Source organism: Ptiloglossa arizonensis, chromosome 2, assembly GCF_051014685.1.
Source record: "Ptiloglossa arizonensis isolate GNS036 chromosome 2, iyPtiAriz1_principal, whole genome shotgun sequence".
In the NCBI taxonomy this organism is placed as follows: domain Eukaryota; kingdom Metazoa; phylum Arthropoda; class Insecta; order Hymenoptera; family Colletidae; genus Ptiloglossa; species Ptiloglossa arizonensis.
The window spans coordinates 14,471,749-14,488,294 of record NC_135049.1 but is presented as its reverse complement, the minus strand read 5'-3'; the positions used below and the strand labels follow the sequence as shown (position 1 = coordinate 14,488,294).

The 16,546-nt window shown below is 41.5% G+C and overlaps 1 protein-coding gene across 2 annotated transcripts; it reads right to left on the bottom strand.

Annotated features, from left to right (window-relative positions):
• Positions 1-1,983: 1,983 nt before the first annotated feature.
• Gasp (Chitin binding Peritrophin-A domain-containing protein Gasp) lies at positions 1,984-15,804 on the bottom strand. 2 transcript variants are annotated; one of them, XM_076326722.1, is made up of 4 exons: positions 15,691-15,804; positions 11,408-11,809; positions 9,678-9,891; positions 1,984-2,235 (listed from the first exon to the last, which is right to left on the bottom strand). In XM_076326722.1, the coding sequence occupies exons 1-4, from the start codon at positions 15,728-15,730 to the stop codon at positions 2,172-2,174; spliced, it is 720 nt and encodes a 239-aa protein (XP_076182837.1). In that variant the 5' UTR covers positions 15,731-15,804; the 3' UTR covers positions 1,984-2,171. The 2 variants fall into 2 exon arrangements, with proteins under 2 accessions (XP_076182837.1, XP_076182836.1); XM_076326721.1 differs by lacking the exon at positions 1,984-2,235 and adding an exon at positions 6,288-6,444.
• Between the last annotated feature and the right edge of the window lie 742 nt (positions 15,805-16,546).

Sequence of the window (16,546 nt, the reverse complement as noted above, 5' to 3'; positions counted from 1 at the left end):
AGAAATGGAAATAGAATGTGAGAAGTTCAAAATGGAACATAATATAACACTGAGGAAAATGTGGTAAAACTTGTGGCATTGTATTTGATGTTTTTCAGTTTATTACCGTACAATGTTTATGTCATCAGTGAACGGAACAAAAAGGAAACAGGTGATTTTTTATTGTATTTATTTAATGTTTCTATTATGTAGGAGGTAAACGAAAATAAATTTATACTTGGGTAGGTTCTTAGGTATAGCATTGTATTTAATATCTATAGTTTATGTTTTAGAAAAATGTTCATGTCATCATTGATCAAAACAAAAATGAAACATATAATGTTTCCTTATATATTTCTATATATTTCTGTTAGGTAGGATGTAAACGAAATTAGATTTTTAGTTAGGTAGGCTCTTGCATAGTAATCAACACTAGCATTTATTTAGGGAGGATATTACTATTAAGAGTAAATGTTTGTTTAAATAGGAATAATTTGAATTTAAGTAGGTAGGTTTCATATGTGTAATCGCACACTTTTATGTAATTCTTGTACCGTATTTTGCATAGACTTATGTCATTCCAAGTAGAGTCTTTTGAACACTCTTATTTTTTGTTTCCTAGAATGATGATCAAAACAGAATCGATTTTCACTCATTTGTTGAGAATTTAGTACGTTAATTACTAATCATATTGATAGTAGCAAGATAATGCAATTATAGATTGCATACAAAATAATATGAGCAAATAGCTGTGGTCTTTCTCGTAGAATTTGTCATGCATGTAGTTTGATTCCAGTGTATATCTAGGCTAGACAATGTTTTATTCATTCAAAGAAAACATTTCATTATGTGCTTGGTTTCCGCACGAAATCTGGTATAAATTCAAATTTCGAATATTTTCGTTGAAGTAACTGTCGGTAAACTTAATTTTAATTCCTACCGTTTCTACTAGGTGTTCATTTTTTGTATTCCTCTTCCTTCTGAGTCGATAACGCAGGCTTCGATGTATCGTCCGAGATACAGTTCTCAGTCATTATTCTTAACCGCAGAAGAATAATTGTAACTTTGAAAATATTTTTATTTTTATGTTTGCTAAAATATTCCAAGTTACGTCTGTGTGAATGCTTACTGTTACAATGTTTTTAGATTTTTATAGATTTATATAATCATAAATGATTGACAGAGACGAGATTCTCATATTGGTTACCGACTTGGTCGTTCGGTTAAATGTAGTTTCTAGAATCACCGTTTTTTAACGATCATATGGTTTTAGAACGATTAACGTTTTACGAAACCGGTATTTCTATTTCTCAAGATCTACGTTACGTGTGATCTATAATTTTGATCACCACCGAAACAATTATTTTTCATCACGTTTAGTTTTAATTTCTATACCTAGTTGCACTGAATTGCATTTCCGTCGATAACATTAGGAGTGACACGAAAATGGTAAAAAGAGCTTCGCTTCATGTGACACGAGAGTGCATTGCCTGCATCGTTTTATGGTTTGTCTGTGCATTCTATATTTTGCCAAGATTGGTGCTGTTCGGTGGCGACATCTCTGAACTTGCACGTTGCCAGAATATGTGCAACCCTTTACGTTTAATTGTCGTTGGTCGCTTTTTTTATTCATTTTGTCGTGGATAATACCAAGGACCCTTTTAAAGAATACCCTTTAAAGAATGTAATTAAGTTACAAACTGTTTATAAATTATATTTCGTTAAAGGACCGTTTGATTCTAATTATAAAAGTGTTCATTAACGCAGACTCGCAAAATAAATTCAAATATAAATTTTTCAATAGTTGAACGTAACGTTTTTAACAAAGATTATGTTTCCCTTTCTAAACATCGTAATACTAAAAATAAAATATTGAAATCCATACTAAATAGGAGTTTTGTAATAGTAGTTTATTTACATAATAGCTTATATTACAGTATTCTATTATACGATTATAGATGAGATGATTGGTAATATATGAATGATTTTTAGTGAACAGAAGACGCGGAGGGGATCGTAGTTATTTATTTACGCGTCTTAACTTTGGACGTATAATTTCAAATCGTCAAGACTCCTTTATTCGTAAGGAGAAGTATGAAGTAGTATATCGATCGATTTGTACGAGTCCTGAGTCTTCTTATTAGTTTTCATCGTCTGTTAAACTCATTGAATTTTCCATTCTCGTTCTCTAGTTACTTCTTCTTGTAGCCCAGTTTACGTAGAGCCTTCAAATCCACGTCGCCATAGTACTTTTCGCTATGAAATTTATTATTCAGAGAATTATATTTGCCCTTACGCACACATAATATTAGAAAATAGAGATAGAATAAAAGGGACAGTATATTTATTAATTAGATCAGCTGTGTTTCACCCGTACAAAATGAAAGCATTTTACTGTACCAAAACCGAGTCAGAAAATGTAGAAATTCAGTGATATTATTTTTCTTCGACAGCGAGATATCAGTGAAATTTCATTCGATGAACATCCATTCGGTAAAGCGAAACGAATTTAATATTTTTTACATTTTCTGCTCAGCCGTGGTACTCCATCTGGCGTTGAAATCACCGGTGGTCGTAGCTGTTAAATAAATATCAATATCTTCGGCAATAACTTTCCAACGAATTTCAATTGTACACTTCGCTGAGTTAAATACTTCGCATACACAATTTCGTACAGAAATAATAATATTATTAATTACGGAAACAGTTATGCAAACATAGTAAAGATAAAGTATAAAAATAATTATGAGTGGAACGTGTAACAATATAAAAACCATACGACGGATTAACCAAACTGTCTTCTTTGTTACATTTCTAGCTACAGTCCCGATTGAATAATTTGATTCGTATCGAAAATTCACTTCGGACGAAGTGTAACTCGAAAAGAAGAAATTATCATTGAAACCTGCCACGAATTTCTTTCGTTTCACGTAATTGGAAAGTGTTCGTTTCTACATGGAAATGGAACTTTCTTTTTACCAAAGAAACATCATTCGATATTTCGATCTCAAGATAATCCTCTACACTCTTCGTCCCACTCTTCGTTCGTACGTGGTAATGGAACTTTCTTTTCACCGAACAAACATCATTCGATATTTCAATCTCAAGATAACCCTCAACGCTCTTTACCCCGTTAGAAATTGAATCCTTGCAAGATTTTCGATAAATCAACCGTTAGGTGAACCGCGTAGCAGTTAGAGAGTAGTACGCCTACACGTAACCCCCATAGAATTACACGTGTTATTCGTTCATTCGTAAAGAAGCATGCAATGGTTAGACCGACGATGTACGACGAGGGGTTGCGTTTCCAACAAAAAAAAGAAAAAGCGACACACGGGAGACATTCCGTTGACAGGTGATGCGGGGACGGGTGTTTCGAAAGCAGAGACAACCTTTTCACGAATTGTTTTCCATTTATTATACGAATCGTTCACATTACTTACAAATATACGGATGAGTCTAGCTCACGCAAGCGTGCTCGACCGACGCCAAGAGTGTGACAGGACGTGCTCCGGAATTGAGGAAATTCAATACTCCCCTGTCCACTGAATTTTTACCAGTGTTTATCCGTGAAATTCAGCAAACCGGTTGTTTATCCCGCACGATACGTGTCGCGATCGCAGAGTTTTCCCCACGGTACGCTCTTTTCGTTTATACTTTTCGTTTTCTTCGCAAGGAAACAAACAAAAAAAAAAAGTGATCGAACCTCTCGCGACGGTAATGGTAAGGGGGAGGGGGGACACAGCAAGAGCGAAGAGACAAAACGAAGAGAAAGGCGGGAGGGAGGGTGGGGTGGGGTGAGTTGCGAGATAATGTCACAACAGGCAAGAAAGAACGATAGATAGCCCGAAGGGAGCCCAGCTGGACGCTTATCGAACGATTGGGAACGTTGCGAATGTCCACGATGTACGAAGTGTTCCTTTCGGCTTCCAATCGGGACGCCTCGTGGCAACGAGGACCAGCGAAATCGTAGACGCGAGATCGCTACGGGGCACGTGCAATCGTCGCGAACCGTGTTCGCTGTGATTTCGATCGGTCGTCCGACGAGCCACGGTCAGTCTCTTGAAAAATTTCACGCGTTGCGCGGTCTCTCCTGTACGATCGTACCAAATGCGATCGTTACGATGGAACGTGGACAGAGAGAGAGAAACGAAGAAGGAAACATCGCGCGAGGGATTAAGCCCGTGCACGCGGGCGAACGACGCGTCCTTTGATCGTTAACCCATTTGCATCCAAGCGCGGAATAATACGCGAGTAGCGACTGTACACCATCACCGAGCGCGAAGTAACACGCGAGTCGCGACTGTACACTATCACCGAGCGCGGAGTAATACGCGAGTAGCGACTGTACACTATCACCGAGCGCGAAATAGTACGCTAGTCGCGACTGTACACTATCACTGAGCGCGAAATAGTACGCTAGTCGCGACTGTACACTATCACTGAGCGCGGAGTAATACGCGAGTCGCGACTGTACACTATCACCGTGCGCGGAGTAATACGCGAGTCGCGACTGTACACTATCACCGTGCGCGGAGTAATACGCGAGTAGCGACTGTACACTACTACCGAACGCGGTATAATACACGAGTCACGACTGTCGACTATTACCGAGCGCGGAGTAATACGCGAGTCGCGACTGTACACTATCACCGAGCACGAAATAGTCCGCGAGTCTACGACTCCCATTTTACCAGTTGCAACAGACCACGTTCAACCACTTCCGAGAACATTTTGGTTCCGTTAGTTTGATATACATCAGTGTATTCTAAACAAGTTTCACTCTTTTGTGAAAATCTTTGAAATTGCCACTACGAGTGTCGCGTCGCGTAAAAATTCGCGCGGCAGGCAAGAAACGCTACGCGAAGGTGCAGAGAAGCCTATAAAAAAAGTACTTTGCTATACAATATTGTGTATTAATCGTTTTAAAAATTGTTAATAAACTCCATGAATAATTTTGATGCTCGTTACCGCACATACGATGAACCGTTCGCGGTGATACGAGGTCAGTCGTCGGTTGAACGTCGCTGATGTTTGAACGCGGCAGTTTAAGCAGCGCGATGATGCAAATGGGGTTAATCAACGCGAAACGTTTGATGCGAATGGAGTTCGAATTGCGCTCTCTCCAGCGATTCGAAACGGAAACGATCTCTCGTGAATTCTCTGTCGAATCTCGAGATGGCAGCGCGCGCATGCGCGCTCGTTACTGTCGCGCGACATCGAATTGAAATCGATCGTTCGGGAACGATACCGTGCATCGATGCGATAGAACCTCTCGTGTACGAACACGTACGATCGATTTCGTATACCCGCCGCGAGGAGACGGTACCTTTAAATATTTAAACAGACTGTCGAGTCTCTTCGTTTCCACTGGAACGAACGAAGTTTAATACCGGAAGAGCGATTGTTCAACACTACGCGTCTGCTCGAATACGAGAGGCTTTACCGTGTATCGAGACAATGTACGAGGAATGTATCCACAAGGAAGAGTGCTTCGTATTCGTATTATAGAAATGCACCTTCGAACGATAGATTTTTTAAAACGAATTTACGTAAGGTGTGAAACTATTGTAAAATTCGAAGAAACGTTCGAATGAAACTTCGTTCCTTTTCAAATTGAAATTTCACCGGGGTTCGGCTTCGTTTCGATTGTACGTATCGCGTGGGAGGAACGATACGTTGTATGTATATACACTATGGACGGATCACGAGTTATCTCGGGTAACAGAGAACTGAGAATCGTTTACAAGTACAGCACTCTTCCTTGTGTACATTGAAAATGTTCGAATAGTATCGAATCGTTCACCGTTGTTCGATATCGTCGACGCAAATACTACCGCCACGATAATATCGATCGTATCACGGGGCAACTTGGTCGCGCGTGCGCACGAGTCTCGGTTCGGTCCCGGATTCAAGTCACACCGTCGGTACGCGAGGTATCCGTCGATAAAGAATGGATATTGGCTCGGTTTGGGAACGCTCGAGAACGCACCTCGACCGTGCACCACTCTCGACTCTCAGCGTTACACATCTCGAGGGTGTCAGGATCGTTCCACTCGAGATTGCACGAGTAGATGTGTGTGTATTCGTCTGTGCGTGTGTGACAGAAAAAGAGAGAGAAGAGAGGAGAGAGGAAAGAGAGAGAGAGAGAGAGAGAGAAAAAGAAAAGAGAGAAAGAAGAGAGAAGAGAGAGCTTTTGAGAAGAAAGATGCAGAGATGGAGAGAAAGGAGGGAATGTGAAGACGCGAAGGGGTGTGGGGTGAGGTTAGGGATAGAAACAGGGGGGGGGTGGGGAGAAGTATTAGAAATTATTCCTGGAGGGGTGCGTTGGGCCTCGCGGGTGCCGACGGGGGCCTCGGTTTGAGCTGACCGTGAGGCTTCCTGGTCTCGCCCGAATTCTGAATTCCAGCAAGCAGCTCGCTCTTCCTGATGCTCTTTAGGTCCAGGTCGCCGTAGTAATCCTCACTGCGGAGCAAAACCAGGAAAAATCCGGGGCTTAGGACATGCGTGACGTGCCACCTGCCTCGCGGGTGTTTTAGGAGTTAATCACGTACGTGTAGAAGGGGAACGGGGGGAAAGGGTACCAGAGCTGCTCGCGATCTCGTACAAGAGGTTGTTAATCGTAGAATAATTATTAAAAGTGGTTATTAATTGTAGAATAATTATTAAAAGAGGTTATTAATTATAGAATACTTATTATAGTTATTAAAAGAAATTAAATATTTGACTAATTGCAATGATATAGTAATTAAACGAAATTAAATATTTGAATAATTGTAATGATAGAGTAATTAAAGGAAATTAAATATTTGAATAATTGCAATGATATAGTAATTAAAGGAAATTAAATATTTGAATAATTGCAATGATATAGTAATTAAAGGAAATTAAATATTTTAATAATTGCAATGATATGGTAATTAAAGGAAATTAAATATTTGAATAATTGCAATGATATAGTAATTAAAGGAAATTAAATATTTTAATAATTGCAATGATATGGTAATTAAAGAAAATTAAATATTTGAATAATTGCAATGATATAGTAATTAAAGGAAATTAAATATTTTACTAATTGTAACGATATTGTAATAATTAAGAGAAATATTTCGATTCTTTTCAATTCTTTTTAAATGAACAATACGATCAAATATACCGATTTAATCGTGACATTTGTATTCGATCGGAGAATTATTCGGTCGATTGTTCGTTCATTTTGTTTCGTTCTGCGATTCTAGATTCTTATCGAAATCGCGAGCAGCTCTGCTAGGATACAGATTTTTTAGTACACATGTATCTTATAGTTTGTCGTAAAACGACACGTTGGGAATATAATATAATAATATTTCGCGAAGAGTAAAGCAATATTATCATCGAATGGATGAAATTATTTAATAAGAAGATTGTTATTTAAGATGCGGCCTGATTCGAATTCTATGTTGTATTCAAGTTCGAATGTTCATGCTGGGATATCCATCGGAGCAATAATAACGCAACGATAATGTATAATTTAGAAAAGTTGTTTGCTCGACAAAGTACTTTTCTAAATAATTTCAAATTCAGAAGATGCAATATACATTTAATTTTATCGCGTAAAAGAATAATAAACGGTGGTTAAAGTATGCTGGGAACATATATATATATATATTGTTCGTGACATTGTATTTTACGACAAACTATATTCAACAATTATTACACAGGGAGACACCTTCGAAGTATGGAAATTAATCAATCGTATGTTAGACAATTTTGTTGTTAATTAATACTAGATTACCATATCATCGATAGAAATTGTATATGTTTTAGAGTTTATTCAGAACGTGCCCCTAATCCATCGGATGCACCAGTCTTATTAAACGAATTAATGGAGGTGGTGAAAACGAATCTTTATTCCATAAACTAATTATATATCCTTTTACGTGTCCATGCTCTCAATTTTTTAGTAAAGTTTCGCATCAATGGGTTAACAGTACACAACATTTCCATTTTAATACATCTAATCGTGTTAATTCTCGTCGAATCTCGATCACTATAACCGGAATGTAATTTCAATGGATCGTAGATCGTTAGCGAAATTGTCCGTACGTGTTAAAATGGTGTTACCGATCGAACGGGATTAAAATAAAACGATTCTTGTATTTTTAGCGGCACGTTTTGAGTGTTGGCTTTCATACACGTTATTCCTGTCCTCGAGGAACATTATGTAAATATTGTGTTACCAACATTTGGACGCTGTTACGCAAAACCTATCAGTCCCGTACGGGAGCAAGGTGTACCGGGAATATCCGTTTAATTGCGTCACGCGAAAAAGAAGAAATATCCTCCAGATGTGTGCTTTTAACGTGTATCGGAGTTTTAAATACTGTAATCAAACTCGGACTATATAACACCCGGTTTATCCAGAATTTGTGTTTACGTAACGTCTGGTCGCAAACTTTCCCGATGCGTACAAATGTACACGATGGTCTCTCCTTGTCGTTCGTTTCAATTGATCGAATTTCGAAACGAGCGAGAAGATATTAGGAAGTTGGGACACCGTTTTTTGTCACCGTCTGAATAAAATCGTTTCGTTTCGATCGAGTCAAACTATACCGGTGTAAATAAATAACGAAACACGGTATTCTCGTGCAACGATTTCACCGGGACTCCGGTAGCAGTTATACCGGAATTGAAAAATATTTGCCAGTCGTGTCGGTCCGCAACGATGCTTGAAAGAGCATACAACAAACCTGACGAGAAAAGCGACACGATTCGAAAATGTTCGATGTTCGAGCGTTCGATTATTGTTGGACAAAGTGTCTCGAATGTTCAAAAATGTGCTCTGCGCGTGAAAAAATGAAATCTCTCTGATTTTGTATCAGCTCTTGGAACGTAACTTTCAAAAATTTTCAAAAAATTCTCGTATTTGAATATTGAAACAATTCCATCCGTCTCTACCGTAAAATCGAGGTCGCGTGAATGTTTCTTCGCGAGAACGCGACGCGAGCGAAAGAATTGACTCGAAAACTTACGAATTAACAAAACAATTGAAACTTTCGAATATTTCGATAGTTCTCGTAAGCTAACTTTCGAAGGTTTTGAAAAACTTCTCGTATTTGAAAATTGAAACAATTCCATTCGTCTCTTCCGTAAAATCGACATCTCGACTCGTGTTTTTCCTCACAAGGACGCGACGCGAGCAAAAGAAGTGACTTACGAATTAACAAAACAAAACTTTCGAGTATTTCAATAGTTCTCGTAAGCTAACTTTCGAAAGTTTTGAAAAACTTCTCGTATTTGAAAATTGAAACAATTCCATCCGTCTCTACCGTAAAATCGAGGTCGCGTGAATGTTTCTTCGCGAGGACGCGACGCGAGCGAAATAAGTGCCTTGAAAGCTTACAAATGAATAAAACGATAATCAAAGCTTCGAAATTTTTCAATAATTACCGTACCATTGTATTCAGTAGGATTGCGCGAAGCAGCCTCGTGTATAAAAACTGTAACGTTCCGTTAATCTCCTCTCTGAAATTGATCGATCTCGAGTCGTGTCGTTTTTCCTCGATACGAGTTACAAAAGCGACAGAAAGGGCAACGAATCTCAAGAAAATACAGCGATCGAAAGAGAACCGATCGCTGTTCGTTCGGTGTCGTCCGTTCTCGTTAGCGACGATCGGCCGTTTCGCTGAAACAAGTTACAAGTGACAAAGTGGACTCACCATCCGGGAACGTCTTCGGGATCCTCGCAGGCGCCGCTGCCATCAGCGTCACCGATCTTGAAGACGGTGCCGATCGGGCAACCGTACTCCCTGGCGATACCCTCCAGACATATGTAATACTTTCTGCAGTCCTCGGGATGGGCGTGTCTGCTGAAGCTGCCGGATGCTCCGCTCACTTCGCCCGCGGCCGGACACGTGAAACCTCCTGCGACCTCTGCGCAATGCGATAAAGCACACGGAACACGATGAGATGGAGAAGAAAGACAAACGGAGACAGAGACAGACATACACAGAGAAAGAGGGAGAAAGAGAGAGAGAGAGAGAGACGTGCCACCTTAGAATTACACGCGATAAAGCACACGGAACACGATGAGATGGAGAAGAAAGACAAACGGAGACAGAGACAGAAATACACAGGGAGAGAGAGGGAGAGACAGAGAGAGAGAGAGAGACAGAGAGAGGCGTGCCACCTTAGAATTACACGCGGGGCCCGGCTAGGTGTGAGTCGGTGAATGGTAAAATCAGGGCTCGGCTTTTCAATTCTATCGCTGTCGGGCTCACCGAGCGAGAAGATTCCGCGCGAAGGAACACACAGGATGTGCGTGGGGACGATTGTCACGTATCGGGCGATCGAACGCGCCGAATGAATAATACTTCAGGGAGGAATATAACTGTCGTCGCGCATGGATTTCTGGTGAATCGACGTTTCGTAACGCGCTTCTGCTTTCGTTCGAACTGGAGTGAAATTTCAGTAAATATGGACGCGGTGGGAACACGAACGAAGAGAAAACGTACTAAGGTTAAGGTGAACGCGACACCACGATCGAGGGTGACACCACGGACTCGCGATTACTACCAGGTGCGATCTTTCGAGCTCCTGTGGATTCATACGGGAGAGAAAATTGATAATTGAAAGTTAACGGATGAGATGATTTTCGAACGATTGTGCTCGACGGGATGCGTGAAAAGGATGGTGAACCATTTTTTTTTGCGAAGCTTCGCAATCATCGATGTATAGCTCGACGATGAAGAAAATGTCCCTGCGGTGGGGGAACGCCCACTCGTTCTCTTCTCCCACCAGACGTCTTCATGAATTATTCTAGTTAATATTCTATTCGTTGACTCCCCAAATTTCGCGAAAATTCTTTACATTAAGAAGCAAAATTAACTAACCCTGATCCAGTCCCTTCTCCCAACAAACATACTCCATATTCCTGTTAGTTCTACTTCCAATCTCACTATCTCATGCATACTCTTTAAATGAACGATTCGTAATTTCAATCATTACAATTGGATGCTCAGACCCCTCCCTACGGGGGCTATTTCAAATTCGTCGAATTATATCAATTAACCTTGATCCAGTCTCTTCACCTATCAAACATACTCCATATTCCCTCCTAGTTCTAATCTCACTATGTCACGTATACTCTTTGAATCAACCATTCGTAATTTCAATCATTACGAACAGTAATTTCAATTATTACAACTGGATGCTCAGACTACTCCCTACAGGGGCTATTTCAAATTCGTCGAACTATATCAATTAACCCTGATCCAGTATCAAACATACTCCGTGTTCCCTTCGGTTCTAGTTCTAATCTCACCATCTAGCGTACACTCTTCGAATCAACGATTCGTAATTTCAATCATACCAACTGGTCAGACCACTCCCCACGGGGGCTATTTCTAATTCGTCGAACTATACATTCGTTCGCGCCGTTTGGACCTACCTTCGTTTTTGCATTCAGGTACTTGATCAGCCCACATGCAGACTCTGGCTTCACGGTCGTAAGCGAGTCCGGGACTGCACTGGTACCTGGAGGACTCTCCGTTCCAGCAATTCCAGAAAACGTCGCATTTCTTCTCGTCGGGGAAGATACCGTAGAGTCGCGGGCAATGGGGCGTGCTGACAGCTGGCTCGAGTTGCGTCCTCTCGCCGCAGTCGACGTTGTGGAGGTAGTCGCAGTTTTCGGTGAGGAACTTGCTGTCGCTCGCATCGAAAGCGAGACCATTGCCGCAGGTCTTCAGCTCCGCGACGTTGTTATCGCATTTCCAATATTTGTCGCAGGATATGTGATGCGGATAGAATCCAAAGTCGTCTGGACATTTGAACGACTCCTGGCCGGTTGCGCCTGTAATCGCGACGTTGCATACTTAGTAACACGAGGTGCATACACGGTGCATACACGGTGCAACGAAACGAGAACGCTTTGTTTCAAGGTACAGTAAAATCGTGAAACTTTTACTACCGATTCTCGTATCGAGCAGGAGAATAATTTTAACGACAAAGCTCACTCTCGGTTTTGGTAAATCGAAAAAAAAAGATATTCAACGATAAGATATTTAAATAACGCATCGCGTGATTTCTTCGGTTTTGGTAAATCGGAAAAAAGATATTCAACGATAAGATATTTAAATAACGCATCGCGTGATTTATGTATCGAACGAGAACAATATTTTGAAGTATCGTCGGGCGTAATGTTTACACGAAAGATGTTCTTTTATGGAAGATGCTTTCCTAATGATTGGGAATCGGTACATTTTTTTTTTTTATCATTTTGTATATGTTAATGATACAAAACTGCGTTTAAATGAAATGGTTCCGTGCATTGTATCGATACAAGTACGATTGATATTTCCGAACATTTCTACGCGTTGCACGATATTTTACTTTCGAGTTTGACAACGAGAAACAACATCTTGAAGGTACGTCGAGCTATTGAGAGTAATTAAAACAAACGTTTCCTCTGAATTGAAATATTTGCTACTTTCTTAAACGAATTAAAGAAAACGAACTATGTGGTTTCGCGTATGAAACTTCCTATTTATGGTTACATTTAAGTTTGTTTTTCAAAATTTCAAGTCAATGTAAAGCAGTCAAAGTCAGTATTCAACTGAATAATTCGGTATGTCTGGTCGGTGTATCTGTACAGAGTTGTTTGTTTAACGAAAGCTGCAAGAAAAGGTTTAAGCAATAAGCCATCTAGCGGTGTTTTTCAGAGACTTCTTTAGCGATACTGGCACATAAGAGTGCGTTTATGTATCGAGTTATTGTAAATACCATTAACGTGGAAATAACCATTAAAATTGCGAATTAAATATTCGTAATTAAACTTCTCGATGATATAATACGACGCGGATCGATATCGGTTCGAATGTTTATTTAATTCCGTCCTTGAAGAGGTTTAACGACTACAATGCATTATTCACCGTTAATTATAAAACGAAACGTTAATAAATGCTTTGAAATAACGCAATAACGAGGCGAGTGGAAGACCTCAATCCGAGATCTCGACGAACGAGAAAAGTTGTCCCTTGGATAATAAAATGAAAGTTGATTTCGGCTTCCGGCATTGAACTATAAAAGTCATATCTGCGATGCAACGACGACGAATAAAAAAAAAAGTTTAACAGCTGTAACGTTTCTGGTTCCGGCGCGGACAATTTTTGCAACGCGAAGGTGAACAAGAAAGTTTATTCAATGGCTCACGGTGTCGGACCGACAAAGAGACCACTTTGTATAACATGGACGAGGAAGTTTGTTCAATTTCTGAAAAAGTTGGCTCTTTAACGGAAGAACGAACAAAAAGAGTTTACTTTCGACGAGTACGTTCGTTTGGGTTTTACGTTCACTGCTCGTACTCGCTCATTACAATGTTAACGACCACCATATTCGAAACGGAACTGTAAAACGAGCAACGCGGTTCGAACACGAGCTTTACGTAAAGGAGCGTCGCGAAAGAAAAAAAAAAAAAAAAGAAAAATGAAGGCGCAGGAAATTGAAGCGCCCGTTGCAATTCAACTCTGATTACATATTTCCATTTTTAGAATAGAAATTAACGCTCCTCTTCGTTGCGGTCGCGATTTCCAACAGCCCGGGTAGTCTCCCGAAACGACGTATTATTTCAAACGATTTCTTCGAAAGAGTAACGATCGTTAAATTACATATTTCTGCGTTGAATTCATCTACTCAATCCCGCCCAGATTTTCCCCGCCGAGAAACGATCCGCAGTAAAAAAAATTTCCGCTGCGGTTACGCGCAGCGCAACATTTAATCGTGCCACGGGGATCCGAGGTGTAATCGCGCGCAATTTTACGCCCAGGGCGGACATTACTGTTGGTGAATAAATTAAACGATAAAATTTACGTATCCTTTCATTGCGGAAAGAGGAACTCGGTCCGCGTTACGTTTCCGTTGTTTTTTTTTTTTATTAACAATTCGAACGCGATGTTCTTATCCGTCTATTGTCCCGTCCACGGCGCGGCTGCCAATTACGTCTAATAATCTGTTATTCTTTTTACGCGGCATATGATGTCTGAATAACCTAAACGTCTTATGTAAGGGCACAAACTGACTTTCGCCAGGCGCTTTCACTTTGGGCCTAGAGCCAGACCCCGCTACCAAGCAAGCACCAACAGCAGCCGCAACACCAACGCGGCTCGTGACTGGGCTCTCCCAGCATCCCGTTCACTCGGCTCTCCTCCACACGTTTTCCCATTGCTCCGCGCGCGCCGTCTCTCTCGCGCATACGCGTCTGCGCATACGCGCCCGCGCATGCGCGAGCCGCCCGCCGCGTGTAACTTGGCGTCGCGGTACGTGCGCGACCACCTCGGGCTCCCCGTGCGCGTTGTATTCACTTTCATTTTTCTCCGGACCGGTCCCCTCGGGTACCAAAAGTCGCGTCCCGTGGATAGTGATAATGTTAACTTCCCAATTGGAACCAGCTGCCCCCCTCCCTCCACCCCCCACCCCTCTCCCACGACCCTCGATGCGCGTCTCGTTTCGTTACGACGAATCGTTCTCAACGTTCACGAATTTTTCGACGCTCCCAAGGATTTCGATCTTTCCAGCGGCGCTGCCCGATGATAAAAAGAAGGGTCAAGATCTGGGCCAAGGTTATCCTCTTGCGCCGAGGAAAGTCCAGGGAGAGGGAGGAAAAAGAATGTAAATGCGTGTCGAGAAGGTTTCTCTTTGCACGGAAACTGAATCCGCCTTTCGATCTCGTTTCGTCGGATAGATTGTTCGGAGAAGCGTGCAAGGTGATCGTGATTTTCGACGATCGGACTTGAAAACCGATCGGTGAATTGCTCACGGATTGAAATTTTCGAGCCGCGTTCCGCGAGATCGGTGTCCCACGCGCAGAGAAGTTTTTAGATATTTTACGCAAACGATGTTCGAGATTGTACGAGTACAATTGATTTATCGGCGAGGGTACTCGGTTCGAGAAATATTCACCGATTTGCAGCTAGCTGTTATTTCAACACACAGCGCCGTATGGTGATTCGATTTTCTTTTCTCTACCAACAATACGTTCCGAGTATTGCATTGTATTACGGCGGTCTCGTATTTAAAGAGATTATGTATAATTAAAATACGGGCACTCTATAATTCAACGATCGAATGGAGAACAACACTTGTGAAAAATTACCGAAATCGTCGCGAAACGTTTGCTCGCGCACTTCGAATGCTTGTACGAGGAACGTTTTATAAGTTTCCAAGAATTGTTCGCAACCGCGAAACGTTGAAGTTACAGTTTCGATACAAGATCGTCGAATTTATCATAAATCGGCTCTCGCGACCGAATGACCGAGCATGTAACGAATTTCTTGACGATCGAAAAGTTTCACAGTTCGGTGTCGCGGTTTTTATCGAGAATTTGACATCTTACAACCGTTCGTAAAACGTAAATTAATTCCATGCACGGATTCGCAAGCCGTCGTTTCATTTTTCTACCGTGTTCAAGGAACTACAGCCCTCGTCCCTATCGTGATAATCGCGACGCAGGAAGAGCGCACTCTCTTTGTGATCCACACGCGTATGTCACACACTTATGGTCCTCCACTTCCGACAAATCGAGTCCTCCTCTATTGAACACTTCTTATTATTTTCTCGCCCCCGTTCCGCTCGCCACGATAATTATTTCGTCCCAATTAACATTAGCGTTTAACCGTGTTCTCTATCCGCCCGTTCGGTCCTCGTGATCGTGTCGCGTTGTTTAATTCGGGTACGTACCGGCGATCAGAATGGCGGCTATCACGTAGTACGTCCTCATGGTTACGAATGCGTGTATCTCCCGCGTGTTACCGTGTTATCGAGTTACTCGCTCGAGGGTGTACGGTAGAGAAGTTTCTTTTTTTTATATATGTATATATATGTATATAGAGATATAAAAAAAAAAAAAATACTATCACTTTTGCGGGCACAGGCTCCACTGCGCAGAGAGAGAGAACTCTGTGTTTGCGCCCTGTCGTTCTCCACCTTTATATAAGTCATTGGTCACGTGTTGTTCCTCTTCCACCTCCCGCGGTGAACCCTCCTTCTCTTCTACTCGTCACTTCAAGAAGAGGTACCGTGTACCTCGCTGTGTGTTACTTCTCTCCCCCTCTGGTTCTGTCTTTCTCTTTTTCGTCTCGCCGATCTCACCTTTCTTTTTCTTTATTCTTCCCCCGCTGAAAATGCCATCCAAAGACCTAACAGAGGCCCAGTAATATAACGTCCGTCTCGTTCTTTCCTCTGTTCCATTCTCCGTTGTCCCGCCGCCACTGCCTTAAATGCTAAAATAATTTTTTATTCACCGATATCCTCTGCCACGGCGATCCCACGTTTTGTAGCTTTTATACACGAACGTTGCTCGAATACCCGCGAGACCAGTTTCGATGCCAGGTTGCTTTTCACGCAGTTTCGCATCAAAATCGACTTTCCGATTTTCGGTAAAAGGGGCTCGTCTTTGTTCCACGCGTTACGATAAACAGACAGGTTTTCGGACAGAGGGTGTCACGAATGCTACGATCGGACGATTTCGGTGCTAGGTAATTCCCGAGTGTTCGATATTATTTCGTATTTTTTTGAAATAATTTACCGCCGAGGA